At 37.2% G+C, this 23,890-nt stretch overlaps 1 protein-coding gene across 3 annotated transcripts in view; it reads right to left on the bottom strand.

The window, feature by feature from the left end:
- The window catches only part of TMEM245 (transmembrane protein 245), an 87,285-nt gene that overhangs the window by 53,435 nt on the left and 9,960 nt on the right, over positions 1-23,890 (bottom strand). For 2 of the 3 annotated variants that reach the window (XR_008820681.1, XM_056331101.1), the window contains exons 2-7: positions 22,189-22,306; positions 21,488-21,589; positions 20,445-20,552; positions 14,855-15,064; positions 9,669-9,838; positions 4,757-4,780 (exon numbers count right to left, since the gene is read on the bottom strand). Coding sequence is in view for 2 of the 3 variants with exons in the window: in XM_056331101.1 (XP_056187076.1) it covers positions 4,757-4,780; positions 9,669-9,838; positions 14,855-15,064; positions 20,445-20,552; positions 21,488-21,589; positions 22,189-22,306 (732 nt within the window). In the remaining variant the exon portion in view is untranslated. The remainder of the gene's footprint in view (positions 1-4,756; positions 4,781-9,668; positions 9,839-14,854; positions 15,065-20,444; positions 20,553-21,487; positions 21,590-22,188; positions 22,307-23,890) is intronic. The other variant, XM_056331102.1, reaches the window with a different exon arrangement.

Below are 23,890 nucleotides of genomic sequence, written 5' to 3'. Positions count from 1 at the left end.
GGCTGCTACCTCTTTGGAAATTAGACCGAAAACAGAATTTGCTGTGCCCTTCCAAGCGAATACATCTATGGATTATGTGATAGAAAAAAATTCCCTGTTTTAAAAGACAGAACACAAAAGTATCACTGAAAAACTGACAGCCAGGGGGTGGAAATTTTCTAGCATGGGCTTCAAAATGAGGCTATTGAAAATTAAAGCTGCCCTTGTTATTTCTTAATTAACTAGGTTCAAACTATTTGCTGTTTACTTTCTAAGTTAGAGATGAAAGAAATCCACTGGCTAGTCTTACACATAGTACCTTAATCAGACTCACTGAATCCAAGAAATTGGAGGTACTGGGAAGAGATTTCAAAAAACACTAGCCTCAATGATTGTGTAAGTGGTAACCAATAGATAAAATCTCAGTACAGCTGAAGCTGGAAGCTTTAGATGTTTCACCATGGTAGCAAATAGTGGAGGACTCTCTCTGAACTGGAACGTGACAAACAGCTGATCTTTCCTTGACACTCTTTACTGTGGGTTGGAGTACACCTACACAGCCACTGAAGTGCAGCTGCAGCACATGTAAAGCCTAAACTACCTTTAATCTAGTTAGTAATGGTAGCACTGATGTACAGTACAGGCAGCAGCCTCAGCCATGCAAGCCCACCCTGTGTTTATTTACTTGGGCAGGCAGCCCAAGCAAGCTAGATGAAAGCCAGCTCTGATATGCCTACAGGTACTGCAATTACATGTCTCACCATAGTCTTAAGGAAATTCAAGATATACAACTGGTACAGACATCACAGGAGAAGACTGAATTGGATTGAGTATTGTAGAAGCAAAAGCAGATGCCCAACACTCATTTAGGGATATATTTACTCCTTTGCCTTTAATTTGCTTTCTATTAAACCTCCCATCCCTCCTCTACATTCACCCACAATACTTCCTTAAGAAGCACTCACCTTTGCGCACTCACGCTAAATAATGCAGAGGTGCTATGTTGCTGCAGGTAAGCTAGACTGTTAAATCCCTGTGTGCTCGTACTTACCACTGCATCAGGTCCAGACTTTGTTCTTACCCCCAACCCTGTCAGACCTCCCTTTACATCCTTCCTGTAAACCATGGGCATGCACACAAAGACAAACATGTACTAACTAAACACTAGTCATTAGCCAGGGATCATGAAATTCAGTTCCAAGCTTCTAATCTAATGGTTAGTCAACAGCAGGAAGCCAATGCTGTCACAACATCCAAAATTACACAAAGGTAAAAGGAAAGCCAGGCTCCTAAGCTACAGAAGGTCACACTTCTGAAACCAAACTGAAATGTTACTGATTTGTAATACTGTCCACCAAAAAAATATCCTCAATTGCCAAAGTTTTGAAGGCGAAGGTATCAGCTTTATTTTTTTTTTAATTTATCTCACTGTAAAAAAGTTTTTAAGGTAAGTTGCATTCTGTTCAAATGCTTCTCAATAATTTGCAAGTACTCTCTGCTTTCAACTTTGGATGATGATACAAACTGTATTACACTGAACTGTAAGAGAACTATAGTTCACGCTTAACAATCTAGAAACCTACTATCTAGTCAGGTTCTCCATGTTACGCAGAATGATACATCATCTATGAATTCATATTTTCATGCTTCACACTGCATAGCCATCAGAATACTAGTTTTTCTACTATGTTTTATTTACTGCTTTACCCACACAGTGAAGCATACCTGGACATCTACTTCATTTTCAATTAAATCTACATGAAATTACCAAAAAGGACTATTTTTTTTTCTTTAAACAACTTCACTGTCTATCAGGATTTTTTTCCAAGACATTTCTTAGACTTGATATCTCCTTTTAGTTCAGTTAATATTTGAGGATATCATCTTATTAATACCATCTGATTGAGAATAAGGGGAAACCTGCAATCAGGACACATCTCAGGGTTACGTTAAAATGAGTCAGATGAATAGTTAAGTTAGAAAAGCTACAGAATGGTCTATATGAGGTCTCAAGCCTACTCACAACCACTGTTCCTCCAATAGCAACAGCAGAATTCAGCAACTCTTTCTAAGGACTCCTGCCATAGACAATGTTATAAAGAACAAGTCATGCTAGTTCAACCAAACTTATTCTATTCTTTAGGCTACATATACAGTGTTAAACTATGTAATTATATACTATTGTTTGCCAAAAAAACCAAACACCAAACCACCAAAAACTTCACAGGTAAACTACCAAACCCCAAAACAACAACAAAAACCCAACAAAAACCAGAGACTTGCAAGCAGCTCCTTGACAGAAGCTCTTAGAACAGAAAAAACAACAACAAACCAACCCAAAAATGAAAAAAGTTTATCACTATCAGCCATAACCAACCATCATTTCAAACTATGCCGCCTCTAGATGGCATATTTTTAGTTTCTTGGGAGAACACAAAGATAAATATCTGATAATCCACCAAGTACTTCCCTTCAAAGACACACAAAAAGGAGAAAGGTGCAAAGAAATCAACCTTTTAACTGCATCCAGTGTTCTGTATTACAAAACTCCTACTTTCTTTGCCTCTTGTAGAGTATGATTTTTTTTTCCAAACGTAATTATTTTTAGAAAAATCACCACAAATCAACAAAACAAAACTCCAAGAACCTGATACAGTTTGCACAGTATTTTTTTGCCTTCTTTTTGTTTCCTTCCCCTTCCCATCTGGATTATAATATTATTACTACTTGCTCACACTACGGGACTTTCAGGATCTCCTATGACACTGTAAAGCTAAACAGTAGTTTTCAAAAATAGCTCCTAGGATCTAAAAAAACTCTGTTAAGAAACTATATCCATAAGTTTTGCCCAATAATGCAAATCTCTATACTAAAAATAAAATCTAGACTTACAGAGTTCAAATCAATCACAGAGAAAGTATTTTTGCAACCTATCAATATTAAGGAAAAAAAAAATAAAAAAAAAAAATCGACCTACATACATGAATTTTCAAACAAGCAAATGACAAACTCAGAGCCAGAAAAAGGAGTAGCTGAGCCTAAACTTTCACCTGCGGCTCACTGAACTCAGCTCTTCATCCAAACTGTGCTAACAAACCAATACCCAATTAAAAAAAAATTATGAAGGGTTATGGTTGTACATATTTACTAATTGTAAGTCACTCACGTAACACAAACATTTCAAAGTCAGAAAATAAAAATGTAATTTAAAATCAACCAAACTATATTCAAGGGCAAAAGAACGTTTAAAATTGCCCTCTTAGTGTACAGTTACAGCTGAATCATGAAGGAAGCAACTCTACCCTCTTGTTCAGAAACAGAGAGCCCCCCCATCATATAACCCTGAGTTCACTGATTAAATACTGAAGATCAGACTTTCTAAATTCATTATAGCTGCTCAGCCTGGACACCACAGGTGTCCAGCGTTATTCCCCATCTTACACCCACAGCTCTGCAGCCCCATTTCATTGTTTTCAAGAACCTTTTGCAGAGTTGTGTCAGTGCCTCCATGCTCTACTCTGTTCCACTTGTTTCTAACTACAGGATTTCAGGTGTCTTTCACAACATGCAAGTCAAACAAGATCTATGGTTTCTATTGTGCTAGCTACCAAATGGAAAGGATGAGTTGTTGTTTATAAAACCACAGTAACCACCCTGACTCTCCCACTAATACTGAAGTGGTAAGTGAGGATAAAAGTTACTGCTGGAAGCATAACCTATTTGCAAATATGGTATCTGATTGTCTCTCATTTAGCTACTTAGTTTTCATATATTTTATCACATGTAAGATTTTCACCTTTAAAATTCTGAGGTCCTGCACATATACATACACTTCAGACATCCCTCTCCAGCTCTGCACTTGTTTGAAGCAATGACACTGCCCAAGTCCCAGAGAGGTATCACTGCATTGAGATGATGTCCAGATTTCAGTTGCACATGAGGCCAAACATGGACTGAATCAGTTTTAACTTCTCTTGGGATGACAATCCCCCAAAGAACAATAGTTAGCTCTAGTTGACTAGGATGAACCATGGGAACTGAGTACATGTCTTATAAAAGATATCACATGCTTTTAAAAGCTACACAAAAGAAGAAAAAAAACCACCACGTTTTAGCTATACCAACTGCTTTTATAATTATTTTTTCTTCCCTGAAGACTGTCATTAGGTTCAGCAGCTCTGAGACCACACATATTCTCATTTCACTCCTGCTACACTAAATACCACAAAGTACACAGGCCAGTTTGACACTTCAGAAGCAAAAGATTCACAGCACCGACTGAAGCCAGTCAATGCACTATTTGCAAGCACTTACATTCATAGTTTCACAACTGTGCTTCACCCTCACCACTCCCATGTTAATGTAGTTAACTGATGTTTTCTCTGAGCAGAGAACAGCTCTCTAGTCTGGGAAAAAACTGGGTTTGTTATGCATACAAGTGGAGACCAGGTAGAAATCAACTGTTGTTAAATGGAAGTGTCGCTAAATGAAACTACCACTTGAAAGGCTAATCCAATATCCTGCTGTACAAAACATTTAACTATGTGCATTCATTTCGGTAGAAGACAAGAGATCAGGCATTATTTATGACCTTCAGTAGCTTATATCAAGAGCTGGAAAAGAAACACTTGGGAGAGAAAAAAAAATTAAGCAAGGCATGTTAAGGAGTGTTCATGCTGAAAAAAAAAAAAAAAAAAGCAGCACACCAAAAAAACCCCACCGCTCCCCAAAACCACAGAATCCATTAGTTGGAATCACAATTTTTCTGTTTATTTACCTTCTTATTAAGCCAGTGCCACAGCTTGTCAGTGGCAGGGGGAGAGGGAAGAAAAGGGAAAAAAAGACAAGAACACAGTGGAAAATTATTGGAAAATGCAGTAATAGGGGAAAAAAAAAAAACAACCAACAATGAGAGGCAGGCAAAGTCATCCACAGAATGAAAATGAATTTGTTCCAGACACAAGGGTAAATTGCAATAGGAAGAAAAGATCACAACTTCTAATGCAAGAATCTAGATTTTACTATTAACATGCACTTTTTGAAACAAAGAGGGATGTAACAAATAAGAACAATTTTAATCATATTAACAGAGCTATCAGCATGATCTGGGCAATTCCACTTTAATTATACCAAGAGCTAACATTTCAGAGCAGGATTTGTAGAAGTACTCTGAGAAGGGCACTTTACTGAAACATGAAAACTTAACATGAGATACTTGTTTATTGCACTAATAGTCCCATTCAGGCAGTTTCCTATGTATTTCAAAACATTCCTATCATGTCAACTACTGTTAAACAAATTTTGTATGGTTTTTAGTACCACATTCATATTACAACATTGATATTCAATGGCACAATATCAAATATAATTAATTAAATCTGATATACACACAACAGCAAATTGTTGATCAAATAAATGTACAGATTTCATATAATTTTATTGTTTGTGCAGAAGGCTCTCCACTTCTCAACTGTCAATTTCTCTTTTTGTGCTACAGTTATTTTTCCTTGCTAATTCTCACCCATGCTGCTCAAGTACACCCATTTTAGGACCTAGCTGATGTAGGACTATACTCTTAATTCTAGCCATTAGTAATCAGTTAGCAGCATAATCACAACAGTCAAAAGCTTCAATGTTATTCCTCTGTGTTAAGAGATTAAATCAAGTAAGTGAAGTTTGCTTCTCCCGGAAAACTTCATCACTGAATGCTCAAGTAAATCTAGTGTTTTCACCAGTTGCCAGAAAATAATAGTTCAATGAAAACATCTAAGAACAATTCAAATAAAAAAAAAAATAAATCTCAGACTGTTAATTAAGTTGAATCAGAAACAAGAAACAGGTTTATGAAGAAACATGAACATCAGGAAACGTGAAAATAAAATACGTCACAAAGCATCCGCTTTTACTACTCGTGGAAAGAATCACAGTAATGTAAAGACGGCAAAGTTCCGAAAGCCTCCAACTGACACTATAAAATTTGTTTCTATTTCACCTCTTCACCTATGGGATAATTTATCAGTCAAAAAAGGTGAAGTTGTTTACTGATTCAACAACACACTTTTGCCTCTAACTTCACTTCTGCACATTAAAACCCACTACAGGGGTTTAGGTTTGTTTTGGAACAAACAGAGATCTCATGGCTCTTACCTCTCCACTTTGTAAGTCCAATGCAATAGAAACTAGAGCTCTATTCTTAGCCTGAGATTTTAGCAGAATGTGAAAGGAAGTCTTTGGTATTTTTCTGTTATTTCAGCCTTCTGGCATTGGATCATAAATACAGTAACTAGGAAATAACATTATACGTCAAAAAACCAGCAATTTTTTATTAACATTTAAGATGCTATCTGGGAGAGTTTACCTGCCTATTATCTTACCAACACCAATGTTAAGTAGTTCTATAAATGTAAACAAACACATCTGAAAATAGGCTACAGCTTAATTTTAATCTTCAAGTTATCCAAAAAAACTAAGCCCACAGTCACTTTTGCAGTATTTTATTGGAAAACTATTTATATAAGATCTTACACATCTTAGGAAGTATTTCCTAAAATAATACATGCACTAGTAGAGATTCTGCTCGTTTTCTGTGCTTGGTTTAACCACTTGCTAAATTTGGTACCAGAAGAATGAAACCTTGACTTTACCAAAAGTCCAAACACTTTATTACTGTCCTCCATATAAAAAAATTCCAGTATGCTATACCTAGAAAAAGCGTAACAACTACATGACTCACTGAAGTCTACCAGAAAGCATGCAGGCAAAATACTAGTACATTCTAATTAATAAGTCTAGTGCATGCAGTTGAGCAACAGCCTATACTGCTCAACTCCCTCGCAAATTCCAATAAAAAACAAAACTACAGTCTCAATATTAAAGACAACAGTTGTCTTTTAAACAAAAAAAAAAGTTATTAGTTCCTGACTTGATAAAAACATGTATGATATCCTATCTACTAAGTTTTAAGATTACTTGATGAAAACCTCCTAATCTTTCCTCCAAGAAGTCTCTCACACCTGAACTGCTGCATCTGATGGCTCCACAGGGCAATGCACAACCAAGGACTAAGGAATACAGTAAGGACATCTTATTTCCATAGTCCATATTTAGAGCAGGCCTGCACATACAGGCACAGTTTGACCTAGTATTTATAAAGAAAATGAAAAGCAATGCCCTACTTTCTTTCCTCTGGACCAGAGCTTCTCTTCAGTTCAAATCTGTGTGCATTTCCAAGAGGAAACCAGAGGTCGACAAGCAGTGGGAAAGAAGCAGAGCAGTTCTTTTCTTACTTTTATTTAAGAAACAGACATAATCAGTAAAGCTCAGAGATTGGCATGCGTAAGCAGTACTCTCCCATAATTTCTCATAATGGGTCCTTTTCCCGACCATCTACACTAGCCTCCTGCACTTCATCTGGGAGAAGACAACATGCCACTCTAAGACGCCTTCCTCATCCTCACTGCCTTTTACTCAAAACTGGAATTATTTCCTAATCAGGCATACCACTTTAGAAAGACCAAGTAGTACCACTAGATATTTATGTGAAACAGACCTCAGCTAAGTACAAGAAGCCATTGACAAGAGCCCCAAGAATTCTGATGCTGAGATTCAGCCTGCAATTAACTCCGTATACAGAAAGCAAAACCAAAAAAATCACTAGGCAGCTACAGCTCCCAGGAAAAGAAAGTTACAGATAATACTAAAAAATTAAACATCTAATTGCAAAGGAAATGATCTCTCATTCTTGGTTTCTCACACACACAAAAAAGGTAAGCTGTAACAATATACTCCATGAATTTCTATTTTGTGTTTGCATATTTTTACTTGCTCTTCAACAGTGCCTACTGAAGCCAAAATGTTTGGTAATCATACAGCTCTTAAATACAGCTCTTCCATCCTTCCTAAAAAAAAATTACAAGGATGTAATTTTCATTCCTCTCCTTTCCCTGTCCCCACAAAAAAAAAAATCACAACTGCCAATAATCTATGGCATTTCTTCCCAAATTCTCAGAGATAAGATGCATTCATGATTCTAGAACACACGGAATAAGCATACCCTAGAATTTAAAAGATACGAAAGCATTAGTGTGACAAACATTGGAAGACCACATATAATTCCAGTCACCCATGATAAAGCCAGGTGAACTGTAATTAGAACAGGCACAAACAAGGACAAGAGAATCATGCAGAGTATCAAATGTCCTTCTTGTAATGGCTAGAAGAGCAAGAATTTCTTTAATATACAGAGCACATACTCAGAAGAATATGACTGTCATCTAAAAAATGGGGGTGGGGGAGGAGATGGAGAAATGAGTTTTGCCAACACTGTTCTTCTGCTTAGACAAGAACACCACCAATATAAACTGACCTCAGATACATGTAAGCCAAAAAGCAGGAAGTTCTGCTGCACATTACAACAAAAGCCCTACCTTCTTTAAGGAGAAAAGACTTAGTGGAATTAAGAAGGACACTGTATCATATAGTTATGCCATACAAGGATACTAAACATGACAACTCATGAAATGTAACACATACAATATTATGTCTGGAGAGTCTTCTTACAAAAGCTTTTAATGAAAGGCTTTGTATAAGGTAAGCTTTGATCCTCACGTGCTAATACTTTCCACTACCTTTGAAAAAAACCCCTTTATCTCATTCATAGCTGTATTCTGAAAGGCTTTTCCTCTTTCAAATACTTCCCCAATGAACTCTGAAATACTTACTTATTTCCTACAGCCATTTTAATGCTTTTGTTGACCTTTTGAATCCATCTACGCATTAGATCTGGGCTTCAGCTCTTCCTTTTCCTGCAGGAATTCAGAGCTATGAACTGCAGACAGTTCTGCCAAAGTACAGATGCTCTGACAAATGTACTTACAAGGTTCAGCTCTTCAGTTCTACAAACTCTGAAGTAACAGCTTTTTCTAAATCAGAGAATACTTCAACAACAGTTACAGAAAGCACATTTTTACACACTGGCATCGGTATTACAAACAAAATCTATCAGTTTAAGTCAAAACTTACAATTCTGAATGGAGGAGCCTTCATAACTTTGTGGAGCTTTCCAACTCCGCCATTTGCAATGCAAATGTGGGTGCATTTTGAGTGGAGAAGGGAGGGGAGCACAGAAGCCTCATTCTATGGCACTTCCCAGGTACCTTATGCCACATTATTTCTTCTCTTACAGAAGGGAGCCTCCCTTCTGTACCATCACTCCACTGTGTTCAGCAACTGTACTTCTACACAATATAAATAAATGCGTTCAAACTAGCTCAGGCCCTACTTACAGAATAAAATGGGTTACTTTTTATATTAAGTTTTCACAACAGAAGTCGGAATGTCTCATCCTTCAGATTAAAGCTCATTGTTTAACTTCAAAATCTCTGCGATCATGGTAAACCATGAAAAGTTTGCTTTACTCAGATAAGGAATCTTCTAAAGCTAACTCGACATTTAAAAATCAACTTCTGTCAAGCTTTGTATGTAATCATTTAACGAAGTTTGAACGTGTACTTAAGTGTGAATAGTGACAGAAGAGACATGGTTTAAAATACGCCATAAAACAGATATAGTCTTACATGAGAGACAGGTCCATTAGTGACAGACATTTATTTTAGAATTAAAGCGTCTCAGCATACAGTGAACAGAGAATAAAAAACTTTCAGGTTGCTTAAGGAAAAAAGTAGAAATACCTTACTGTCAAGCTTTAGCATGACTCTTCCAAGCCCTCTGATGGGCCGTGGAGCAAGAGCTTCCTGACGTTCCTTCACAAAATTTTCAACAAGCTGCCACCAACTGTTGCAACGGTTTGCCATGAAGTTCAAAACTCCAAAATGAGCCACAAGTTTTTTAAGTGCCCAAACTGTAACCACAAGAAGGGAATTAATTATGAGATATTTCAGAGGAGCTCCACAAGACTATGCAACTATTCCATTCTGAAAGACCTATGAAAAAGAACAAAAAATATTCTTGAGTTTTATTTCCCATTAGACATCATTTTAGTACTAAAATCACTTGAAAATTCCAAATCTCCTCACTCACTTTACAGCTGTGCTTATCCACAGGGCATTTAGATGGCAGCAGAAGAAAGGTGCCTCCGCACTACCCAAACACACAGCTAACAGACTTGAGCAAGGCCTGGCATTAGCAGGTGCCATTCCACAATTCCAGTAAAGTGGATTTATAACATCTTCACACATACACCACGCCACACGACTACACATAAAATACCACATTCAGAACTTAACAGTATGTTATGCATAAAATAAAATTTTCAGCTTCAATTCCTAAATTTTAGGCCTTCTATACTGTTCAAGCTCTTATCTTTCCTTTAAGAACTAACAGATCACATGCAATTTCACAGATCACATAAACCTACAACTGAAACACAACTGCTGATTAATTTTGCTTTTAAACATCAAAAACATTGTTTTGAGATCAGTGTATTATCCTGAGTTGAAAACAATCGCACAAAGTTTCAGAAAAATTCATAACACTCCTCAAAACCAGACAATAGTTACAAGTCTTCTTCCCCAAAAGAAGAATTTTGCTACCACAAGCAGCTTTTCTCCAACAGTCTTAACCTATTTCCACTGTAAAATAGAGCTTCTCAGTAACCCTAGAAACATCCAGCATTACAGTTACAGAAATAAAAGCTCATGTCCATTTACTTGCCATGAAATAAGGCCCAGAGACTTCTTGCGTAAGGCTTATTGTTCCAGTTCTGTGATGGCACTGCTCTCCCTGACTTACCGAGTACACACGCAAAACTTGTGAATCATCACAATCAGGAACGTAAAAGTAAACCCACATGACACAGATGAAACTTTCTTTGGACTCTAACTTTAACAGCCATGAACTACTTGCCATATTCTTTTTTTATTCAACATAATGTTACACCAATTATCTATCTTCTCATCACTGAAAATAAGAAAAGCAAGTAATCTTCCAAAGCCACTAGCAAATTTACTAACAGAAGACTTAATTAAATCACATTATAAACAAATATTTGTATTACAACTGGTTTAAATGGAGTACTGTTGCAAAAGTATCAGTCACAAAGACACTTTTACGTAGCAGTAACAGACCAGAAGGTCTCATAACCCAGTCCTGGCATGAACTACTTACACACAAACCTCTGAACAAAACTATGCTCCATCCCCAAAACCTGAAAACTGTGGTTCTAAAGGTAAACAAAGTGAACCTATTATCAACAGTCACTTCATTCTCCTAGTTGCTCCCTTTTTATACCAGAATTCAGTAACAGCGAATGTCACACGTAGACCAAAAACTACAGTCTGTGTTAAAAAAAATCTACTTAACACAGTAAAATCACTTTCTGCAAAAATGCTCCCTGTACGCCTCCAATTGTATCATATTTATAGCACCATTTGATACTGAACTCCCCATCAATACATTCAAGCATATTTTTAATAAAGTGTTTTGGGATTTTTTTGTATGAAGGACTACTCTCCAAACTAGATCCATTAATTACCGCTATACATCAACAGTACAGTAACTCCTTCAGCCTCAAAAATTCACCTCATGCTTCTACTTGGAGATGTGTACAATGACATACATAGCCGAAAAGTTTAACTTTTAATAGCTACAGGGCATTTACCAAAGTTCCACAAGCCCCGGTTACCTGCAAAGCCACTCGTGTAAGTACTGGTTCAGAGAGCTCGTTCAAGGATTTGCCGATACTTGGTTGACTTGCCCTCTGGCACCACCTTGTGGCCAATACGGGCTCTGTTCTCTTAAATAAAATAATCTTTCTACTAAAGATCACGTGGCAAACATACAAAAAAGAAGAAAACACAGTGCAAGTGCCAGCACCTGAATTACAGGTTGAAATTTTGTATAATGAAATGCAACTCACGGCAAATACACAAACTGCTGCTCAGCAAAAGAAGGCAAGCTTGCATTTTACAAGGTGAACAACATACCTGAAACGGCATTCTAACCTTTTGCTATTAAGTGTTTAAATAGTATGTTCTAGAACAACTGAGTGCACGCTCATTGCAAAGGTGATGTCAGAAGGTGCTACAGCCACACAGCTGTAACTATGTTAGATTAAAAAGAGGCAAGAGAGAAAAGGCTGAAGGAGGGCTGTTTTTAGAAAGTTCTGAGCAAAAGAGAAAGGCTGCATAATTAAGAGATTCCACACATTTCCAGGAAGCAGAAAATGACCTGCAGACAGACAAAAACAGAAGCAAAAAAGAGAGATGTAACAGAGCAAACAAGGAATGAAAGCGCTTAAAAAGAGACAATACCATGATTCCCAGGCTCACATTACTGAACAAAAGGCTACAAGCGTTCTACAACCAGCTTTATTGCTTAGCCTTTGAATTCAAAAGTAATCTTTTCACCTTTTCATTTGATGGTGCAATTATAATTCTTCCACCCTCTCTACATTAAGCAATTTAAAAGAGCATCCCATTATACTGAAGTACAAATGCATTAAAAAAAAAATATATGTTAACGGTACCAAGGTATTTCTAATACTCTAAATGCTGCTTCGTGTTCCTTATATTCGTAAACACAATGATGAATTTAACACCTTTCTATTTAAGGCTTTGAAGGGTTATTTTATTTTACTAAACATAGAAGCATTCTCCCTAGCATCTCAAAAATGCTTAGTTATTAGTCTCCTTAAACTCGAACAGTTGCAAGGAAACTTCCTTTATAAGCCCTCCTATTTTTACTACCACCTCTCTTCTAACAATCCAGGTTATCATCATTCACCATCCGATGCTTAATGTGATCCACTGTTCTAAAAATGTGGTTCTCCTCATCATTATATTGCCTCTTCACTGTATTTTTGTGGTGATCTAGTAATAATCAGTTACATCACAAGAAAAAGCACTTAAACGGCCGTGTCACTGCTAAGGCAAGTCACAAATATTCTCAAAATTGATTTATATTTTGACATGAGTTTATTTTTTCAGATAGCCTTTTTAGACCTTATGGCTGGCAGCAGCAGTATTCATCCATTTCAGTTCTATACGTGCGCTTTTTAGATTTGTCTGGCTCAAGTTTAAAATCATTCATTGTTGTCTGCCTAACTGTAAAACTATCGCATCCATTTTTTGTCCCAGCCAAGTATGTATTTCTGAACAGCGGTTATGTCACTCCTTGACTTTTCAATAAATTAAGCCATGTCAACTCTGCTTCTAGCAAGTCTAAAATTTATTGTCTAATCCTTTATCAGTTTTATGATTTATTTATGAGCTACATCCAACCTGGCATCGCCATTTCCCAGGATGCCCACACACCAAAGCTGGGCAGTTTCTTCTGTAGGAACTACGCTGGAATGAAACAAAGATGAACCCCCTCTCTGCTCTTACGCTGCGTTCAGCTGTTCATACATCTAACCATCGCTTTACCCTTCAGCTGCTGCTACAGCACCACAACCAAACGTGCAGCTGTTCCCTGCACCATGCCTCTCAATCACCGTGCCTCACAGTGCCCACAGCTCCTTGAACCTGTACACATGGCCCCACAGCCGTAATTTCCAGATGCACAACTAGACTTTGTTTATAATGGCTTTGTGTATTGAATGTAAATTGCAAGGTTTTGGTAGCAGGGTGGCCGCTGGGGTGGCCTCCATGGGGAGAAACCAGGGGCTACCTTGTGCCAGACACAGTTGGTTCCAGGTGGCTCCACAATGGACCCACCACAGGCCAAGGCTGAGCCCATCAGGCATAGGTGTGGTGCCTCTGTGAAAATATACCTAAGAAAGGGCAGAAAACACTAGAGAGGGGGAAGAGGAAGGAACACAGAGAGAACAGGTGAATAGAGAGGAAGAAGAAACAGAGGGAATAAAAAGGCCAGGGGAGTAAAAATGTTCCACAGCACAGCAGGCACATCACTCAGAGGGACCATGGCCCGCGAAGGACCCATGCTGGAGCAGATACACCTATTGAAGAGACTGTGGCCGAGGGATGAGGAGACACCTGAGCTGGCACCTCCCCAAGGGGACTGCAGCACATGGATGAGCCCACACTAGAAGACAGAAAAACAGCGATTGACTTGAGGGCGCCTGGACACTAGCTGGGGCCAACCCACCACACTTGCTAAAAAGTAAAATAGTTACATATAAGTGTTACATAGATTTCAAAATGTTGAAAATTAGCGTTTTAACTGAAGTTTAAAGAAAATCCAAGCAAATCAGGAAACTCATTTTGTTTACAATAGGGGGGTGGGAGGAAATGCCTTCAGATTCATAGTAGCTCATGCATATTCCCAGAGTTCCCGCCTTCCCTATTCACTCCCCTTAAAGAGTATTAAAAAAAAAAAAAAAAAGGCATTCAGTTTTATAACCACCTCTTTAGATAGCTACCATAACTACTCCATTTTTGCTTGACATATAAGAGAACAGATGCATGTAGATGTGAAGCAACAAAGCTAATTAACCTTAGAGCTAGAATTAGAACCAAATTTATCTTGTCACTTGTCCACAGAGCCTAGCAACCCATTTTTAATGGAAATTAAGTTAACATGAGCTGTACTTCACTACTGAATAACAGCTAAAATATTTTTTCTCTATAGGTGCAAAACCAAAGACATCACGAAGAAGAAAAACAAAAGTACTCTAAATCAGAAGTATTTTTACAATGTAAGGTATGGCACTAAATTATTCCAGGTAACTACAAGAGACAAAGCAATCCTACACAGTTGTTCACTACATGGTGACAGTACAAATCAATCTTCCTATTTGAAGCTACAATTCATATCTTGTCTTAACAAAAAGCCTTGAAAAAGTTTTAAATCACAATTCATACAAGCCTACAAGCCTTTCCTTCTATTTTATTTAACAGAAAGCCCAAGGCTATCAAAGTCATTATTTAACATGCATTTCTAATAATTGGATTATTACCTGCAAAAGGCACCGGCAACAGCTGCACAATCCAGAAATTTAGCCAGATCTGGACAATGACAATGGCCCACACCAGTGTAACAAAGTAAATATCACTAGTCTTCTTTTTTCTAAGAAAAGATCCAATCTCAGGTCTTTGTCTGCTCCCAGAAGATGAAGAAGAGGAGAAAGATGATGAAGCATGTGGAGGCTCATCACCTTCTGTTGCTCCTAAAACAAAGAAATGCAAACAAAGAAGTGGAAATATCAGATTAATGTTCACCACAGAACAGAATATGCTCCCTAGTCCCAAATTAAGCTCTTTATTTTTGTTTTGGCTGGTTTTCTTTAAATTTGTTTAAAAGACAGAGACTGCCTTGGCACTGATCTGAATTTTGAAAAGCTAGAACAGGGCTGTGTAAGCTCTCCCACGTCATGCAATACCATGCCAAGCAGTGCTGGGAGCAGGAGAGAAGAAAAGATGCTGCAGCCTCTGAGAGGCCTCCTGTCACTGCAGGTAAGTTACAAGCCAAATATATTTTATCAAAGAATCACAAAACCCTGAAAAATACCTAATGTAATTCAATTCTAAAAGAAATCTAAAGTCTTAAAAGAAATCTTTGATTTCTCTTTATTTCAAGTATTGAAAAACAAATCTTAGGTTTAGCCCATTTAAAGAAAACAAAAAAATACAACATACATTGAAGAGAGAGCTTGTATCTTACAGATTTCTTACTACACTTTTTCTTTTCGTGAACACTCACATTACAAAAATAGCACTTGCACCATCACCCTAAATTACTTGCTTGTGTAACATATTTTAGTAACAACAGCGAGCATAAATTATTAGGTAACAAATGTTGTCATTCGTAAGTTAGTAAACATGGAATTCAATTTAAAAATGTGAGCTGATGTGTCAAAGGCACTTCTAAACAAACAGTAAATAGTCATTTCAGGCCAAAATATTATATCCAAATTAAAATTCTTGTATAGAGAACATTGTCATTTATTTATTTATTTAACTTTTAATTGGTAAATCTGCCTAGTATGGGTGACACCAAATCCACCTTCAGTCACTCAATGTAGAATCTCTCCTGGACAACACTGGTAAAAACTTCTACTGAGGCCCCATGCTGGTGATGAAATGTACACGCTTTCCACACATCAGTACTTGAGAAAAATTTGCAGCCAAGATAGAGAACACACACACAGAAAAATCTCTAAAGTTACTCTATACTGAAGAATAAAAGGCAATTTGTTATGTTGGTACATACTGCAGCAGGTAGGTAAGCAATGAACACAACTCTTCCACTGGACTTTTATCACATCAATACCAATTCACCTCCCTCCCACAAAGAAAAATTGCTGTACTCTTGTTATAATATACTACATGCATACCAGTCAAACAATTCGTGTTCCACACATGCAGTTTTAGCTGCAATGTATCACTAAAGCCATTCCTAGCCTAGCATGACAGCTAGAATGTACAAAAAGACCAGACCAATGTGTCATACGTGTACAGTAGTGGTAAGTGACAAATTCTGCAGCCTCACACATTGGATGAACACTCTTCTTTTGTTGTGGAAATCTGCACTGGTGTTCTACAAGTAAGTGGAATTATTTTTAGAGCTTATAAACACTTCCCCCAACACACCAATACAATAATGCAGATCTACTGATTAACCCCACTGATAGGACACTGGAATGATGACAGAAACATCAGTTGGTTGCTGGTAACCGTATTTGGTGAAACTTCAGAATATTCCCAAAGGAATTACAGCATGCAACCTAAAAGAAGGAACTCTGCAAGCAGCTAAACACAGCAGAAGCTTCAGGTGGAGTGCTTATGGGCAGATCAACTCATGTCTCAAAGGGAGGAAGCCTATCATACCAACTAGACTTGGGAGAAAAAGACACGAGTCCATTTTTTAATAAGGGGACAGGAAGCTACCTGTAAACAGAAGTTTTCCTAAAAAAACAAAGTATTTTTGTTGTAAGAGATAGAGTACATTGCCCTGTACTTCTCAGTCTGCTTTCAAAGAAGCAGAACAGTACTAATAGAAACAAATGGATCCAGCTTACTATGCACTAAAGGAACACTAATCTGAAAGCAGTACATCCTTAACTGAGAAATCTCCCCTATCAATTCATCTCACTTAGCACTTTTCTTCTTACCTTTTTGCTCCAAAATTAATAAACAGAAGTGACATGACAACAAGCAGAAACTCAAATATTTATTACAGGGGAGGGAGTGTTAAAAGCTAAAATAAAAAAAACAAAGGAATTTAATCTGCTGAAGTCTATGCCTCAAGATTAAAGTTATCTGATAAGGGCTTTTGGAGCAAAAAGTAATAAGAGTCACTTTTATGGAAGAAAAAAAGAATATACCTTCTTTCAGTAATGAAAAATTTGATCAATGTATTTTTGCAATGAAGAAAACCTTAATTAAATAACAGTAATGTTAAGAGCAGTACCAATTAAACAGCCTCATTCCCTTACAGTTTCCCTATTAACTTATGCAGACTGTATACAGAATGCAAAGCACAGATGGGAAAGAGTTGAAAGGAAAAAAAGAAAAAAAAAAAAGACTAAAAACTCCTAGAGGATCCCAAGACAAGAAAGCTTTTCCAGAATGCAGTTCCACAGCACTTTAAGCAAAACTGAATCAGCACTGCCAATGACACAGTATTCTCCCCATGACAAACACAGACTCCTTAACATCAGAACTGCCATTCAGATGTCTGTATCCAGTTGGTTCACAAAGCTGATCCATCCAAAAAAACCACCAAACTTTCAAAATGAAAAAGACACATTTTGTTGGCAAGGTATGTTCTGCAAACGGAGGCATGACTCATGCAAACCGTGCCTTATCAACACAAATAGGAAAAAAAAAAACCCTACCACAATATCGATTTAGAGTAACTTCAGTTTCTGTAAAATCCCATTTAGCGTGCTTCATGATATTTTTAGAGATGAAACCTGAAGAGCACCTTTCCATCTTCCAGCTAACAAAAGCATGACAGTCTTTCCCAAATGGCTAACATAATAGCTAGTGTATAATTCTAGCAAAATCAGAATGTATGATACTTATTTGAATATAATAAAAACAAAGTCAATTTTCCAGGCTGTGTTAAGATACATTCTTTTCTTCACACAATGTGTTCTCTGTCAAGTCAACTTCTTGCTGACATAGCATTTTGAATTATTATCCTCCCCTTCCTTAAATAAAAGGAAAAGGCACAGCAGCATAAACAGGAAGGCAAGTGTCTATCACCATGCAGCAGGGTATCAAAATAAAATCTTCAGTTAGATGAAACAGTGTTGTTATTATTACCAATGAAAAAAATCTTTCAGAACACCAGAACGAAGGTACCCCTTCATGAATAACCACATCTTTCTGTAATTTCAAGAGAAAAAGATTATTTTTTATTTGTAAGAAAACAAAGAAACTGGGGCAGAAAGGGCAGGTAAGAGTCATGAGTACATACATTTAAGGCTTTCAGTATCTATCATATTCAAAGCCAACAAGACAACAGAAGCTTGCCTACAAGGCAGCTAAAAAAATAGTGCAGTGGTATCTGCTTCTTCAATTGTGGACTTCTCATTTACTGTATATACTCTGGAAATACTTAGAACACCAGGAAAGTGAAGTTAGACCACCTGCACTGGTATCATTAAACGCCTCACCTCCAACACTAAATACCACTATTCAACCACGAAATAAGGAAAAGCATGAGTGTTCAGGAAAAACTATAAAATCAATACAGCTTACTTCCCCTCCTGTTTTTTTCACGAACAAATTTAAGCATAAGGAAAACAGTGAAAACTCAAAGCACTGACTGTTCTATAATTGATTTAATATGGTATAAGCATTGTTGTTGCTACTGACAACTAATTAACCTTGACAACCACTGACAGAATAGATATAAAAAAGGAAGATCTCCTGAAATTCGCTATCCAACTGCTGCCTGAAGATGTGAAAGCTTTCAAAATATTACGCTTCTCATAAAATAGATGTGCATTACAAGTTCCAAAACAAGATAACGAAACATCCAAAAATCACTGCAAAGGAAAAACAAAAGAGCTGTAATTTCTTAACCTTGCAAGTAAAACCTTTTGCTGTACAAGCATAACATTTCATCACCATTCACACAGAACATCCAAACCAGACGACCAAAAGGATGTGTTTAACACATATCAAAGAATAGAATGCTAGTTCCCAACAGATTGTTGTAAAATTGTTTGAACTATTGTTTAGGAGTAAACAGTACACAAAACAGTAAACTGTATTTGTTCTTTTCCTGCTGTGAAGGAAAACAACAGAATTCAGAAGACAAAAAAATCATCCAGTAAACTGTCTCAAGAAATTATGTCAAAATAAATACACTGTAAAAGACACCTTTTTAAATCTGCTGTAGCTTTCTTTTGGCCAAGAAAGGTTACAACTTGAAAAGAGGAAAAAAAACCAAACTGTCTTAAAGAGAAAAAAATTAAAAACTGATAAGTTTAAAAAAAAGAAGTAGCAGGGGCAACAAACAAGAACACAACCACTTATTAGCACATTTGTGGGAGACTGTTGCTTGACCAGATGTTCAAAATTCAACTAAAAAAAAAAAAATCTCATTTACAAAACTAAAGATTAGAGACAGCAACGTAAGAGAACTGTCACCACAAAGCTCCATTCTCAAATTTTCAGGACATATATCCATAGGGTTCTATATTTTTATAATAGTCATGTACAATGTAGAAACAAAGGTAAGAAAAGAATAAGCTGTTTGAAACTGCCCTTTTCATATTTAGTTTTGTAAGTTCACATTCTGTCAAGTTGAATGACCCGTTTCGTCTAGTTGTGGGAAATGGATGAACCCTTCCAATTTCCAGAGATCTTCATAATAACTTATTTTTCTAGTATCACATTCCATCAAAGGTCTACCTAGAAAAATGATGCTAAGGTTCAAAACCAGTGATGGACAATTAAACACCTTCTTTGCAACTCTTTCAAGCCATTTCTTACAGATTTCTAGTTGGTTACTGCAAGTGGAAGTATTGCGACTCAAGCTATAACGTCAAGTACACTCACTACAGGAAAGACTTTGAGCATGCCACAGTGAAACAGAAAACAAAGGTTTTTTTCTCACTCTGATGTACACAAAAATTATTCCAGTCTGTCTGTACCTTGTCCTGAAATCCAGTTATATCTCGTAACTGCCAAAAAATCAAAAGGCAGCTAGGGAAAACTAAAAAATGAATAATAAAGAATAGGAAAAAAGATGGCCTCATTCCAAAAAAAAAAAAAAAACAAAAAAAACCACAAAAAACACCACAAAAAACCACCCACAAAAAAAACAACCAAAAGACACCACCACCATAATAAATCCTTCTAGTCAGGCCTTCTAAATGTAGACACAGCCACGTAAACTATCATTTGCAAGAGAGCTTTTATATTATCTCCTTATTAACATTTTAAAAAACTTGTTTCACAAAGCAAGTGTAAATGTGCTATTTTGGACAGAATGAAGAGGATGGGGACTATTTTAAATTTTTTCTTCATTCCCTCCAATGTCATGCCTTTAGAGCAAATTCAAATGTTTCTTACAGAGTGTTCAGTCACCTGAGGGTTGTGAGGAATGTTCATTATTGGATTCATCTTCTGTCATTGAAATTGCCATGGCAATTGTTGAAGCAGCAATGGAAATCATCTGACCAGGAAGCTCTGCCCCTGTAAAATATATATGTGTATGTAAATAAAGAAAAGCTTAATCTTAAAATGTTTTATTTGTTGCTTGATGTCCACAAAAGCAGTGAACCAACAGAAATTATATGGGTAGACACTTTGTTTTTAGTATGCATTATATATATTCAATATGGTCAATCCGGAATGAGTGCCATTAATTTTAATATTACAATACACATGGAGCCAAAATACAAAACCAGTTATTTGCTTAGCACTATCCTTGCTAATGAACTGCTTCCAAGCCATTCAGAATTGCTGGCAGTCTGATTAACCTAAAAATCTCTGTATCAGATACTCAAATTTTACTAACCAAGTTTATTACAACTTCCAAGAAAACAGTAAGACAGGAAAAAAGTTTCCCCAAAATAATCATATAGCTGATACTAGAAGGCAACACCTGACATTTGCTTTCATGCAAAATTGACTCACAACAGGAAAACCCAATTTTGCTTGGCCTGAACACAAAACATAGTTTTAAGAAACTGGTATTTTAAAAACAAATGAGTGGCTATAAGAAACTTGCTGAACGCAATTGTCTCAAGCTTCTCTCATACTTAATACTACAGGAGCTACCAAACCCATATTGCTCATCTCTTTCAAAATTAGCCTCCGATTCCAAATTTCCTGGGCTTTCTTTATGCTTGAAACTACATGTAGGATTCTGCAAACTTAAGTAATCAGGCTTGATCATTAGAGTTGCTCCTTTGCTATGAAAAGGAAACATCCATACCAATGATTTTCTGTAACGAATTAAAAGATTCATTGCAGCATGAGTAAACGGTAAGATTTTTAGTCTGTTAGTTTCAAATTCTTGCAATCCATATGACGTTGAATTTACATTAAAACAATCCAGATTCTTTCATGTGACTTAAAAGAACTTTTGCCTCCAACAATAAAAGAAATAGTGACTTTCTCCTTACCAGAAGACTCCTTTCCATTCTGCTGTTCATGCAACATGCCTACAGTCATCAGAACAACTATAACCAGAAACACAGGAATTCTCCAGGAACCTGCCACAGAAGCTGAAAGATCCAAGGGTTTGTGCTTTTTATGAGAAAAATTATGCCATTAATAAACTCTACATTTAGCAAAACCAAGAAAGACACCACATCAACAAAGAACAATCTGGACAGAAACTAAAATACATCATAAAGCAAACAAGTTTTCCACATTGACAGAAAAGAATAGAAAATACAGGTGAACAAGCTTCTCGGTGAATAAACCAAGTTGTTACCATTCCTAACTTCAGCAACTTCAGACTATGCTGACACAAGAAAACAATTTTAACAACAGAAAATGAAACATGTGACCCCAGCCCTCCTTCACTGTCAGGGAGTAAGTACCAGGTCTGTCAGCCAAAGAAGGGAAAACCATGGGGAAGTACAAACTGTGCAGGAGGAGTTGAAGACACATGTTGCTCAGCATCTTGATGCCTTCCCATTCCCTACTCCAGCAGTCCCTGCAGGACACATGTAGCCAGAATTACTGAGCAGAGAAAACAGCATGCACCCCAGCTAAGACTCCATTATAAAGATTTAGCAGAAGTGTAAGCCACTAGCTTTGTTTGCAAGACAACAGAATCCCAGTGGATGCATTACAATAGTAACTCCTTGTTACTCACCCAAGTGAAAGAGCAGCATAATCCAGACAGGGACTGAGATTGCTTTTAAGTAACGTTCAGTGCTTATATTCCACTTGAATGAAACCATCAGCAGGTAACCAACAACCAGCGTCCATATCTTTAAGAAAAAGATACGCACAGGTATGTATACATACACGAGCACAATAGAACTGTATTTTGATATGTGTGTATATACACACACACACCCCCAACTGCCGTGGCGAGAGAACTGAAGTTAGAACCTGACTTCTGGTTCTAATTCTTCAAGAAGCCTGCATTTCAGAACTGCCAATTAATTACATGAGGGTTTGCTCCATGTAAGAGAAATGTAAAGTTTGTGCAAAGCATAAGGGCAGGCTAGACACGCCTTTGGCCTGCCTTCAGTATGGTTCTAATGTCAGGGGGTATACAAGCTTTCCTGGACACAAACCCTGAAGGAAGATGGTTTTGCACCTGAGACCAAGCAATTATTCTGGAACTACCACTGAAAGGTGAGAAACTAAATGAAACAGGGCCACCAGCACCACCAACAGGGCCACACGGAGACAGAGCCAGCAGAGCACCGCTCACTCCAGCACAGAGCAGCTTGCCAGCTCCTGTGTTCCAGTCCAAAGAGACAAAGGGGGTTTTAAGCCACAGATAGCCATTCAGAAGCACAACAAGAACTGCTGTTTCTGAGCAGTGTTGGTCCACAAACCAGTCATGTCTTTTAATGACTTGTGACATGAAATTTAATCAAATATTTAACTAAAAACACTAGACAGAAAAATGTCTGTGACAATGTATCAAGAGACAGATGTGATCATACTGGTTTTGCTGCTTCTAACTGCTTTCAATAACTCAGATTTATCATCAGATAAATCACAATACAGAATTCCAATTAAGAATCTTGAGACGAAGAATTTGAGCTTGAAAATGCTGAAAAGAAGAAAGCAGAAACCAGAAGTGGCAACAGGAGGTCAAAAGCTGCTACTCAGCAGAAGATGTGAAATAGAAGAGGTATGAAAACCTGTGAAAATAGAAACTCAGTGTTCCATCCTTAACAAAAAAAAAAAAAAACACCAACCAAATTCAACAAACATTCTCTATCCATAACCAGTTAAGGACACTTTCAAGTTTACACTTACAAATCCATAAATCCCAATGAAGTTTAAACAGAACCTCTATTAACAGCATTTGCCGAATCAGACGTCACTGTAAGAAGCAGTAATGTAGTGGCAGAGACATAGCACAAGTAGTTAAACAGAATACACCAGAAGAGCTTTCACCTCTTTACTTTGCACATTATATGACTCACACTGAGGAGGCAACAGTCCCTCTAAAAAGCAAGTTTGTGCGACATCTCCCATGCACCCAATTGGTGCAAAGGTAATCTTAATTGTACTGAATGCAGCAGCAAAGCAGTGATAACTTCAGAGGGAACACTCATACACATACACAAAACGTAATTTAAAAATCACTTAAATGTGAAAAAACTTACACCCTTTTCATACTAATCTCTCTCATCAAAGCTGATCAGCCCAACTTCCCACTGCTATCTCTAGTTTTGCATCAACGGAGCTGGATAATGCTTGTGGCCAAATGTGGACTTGAGACAAACGTCTAGAACTAACACAACCCTTAGACAATAAGACTAAAAAAAAAAAATTAAGTTGTGAACTGACATGCACAGCAGCACTCCTTTAAAAGCACAGGCTCGTAA

The sequence above is a fragment of the Falco biarmicus genome, chromosome 3 (assembly GCF_023638135.1).
Source record: "Falco biarmicus isolate bFalBia1 chromosome 3, bFalBia1.pri, whole genome shotgun sequence".
Taxonomy (NCBI): domain Eukaryota; kingdom Metazoa; phylum Chordata; class Aves; order Falconiformes; family Falconidae; genus Falco; species Falco biarmicus.
This window is presented reverse-complemented; position numbering and strand designations above follow the sequence as displayed.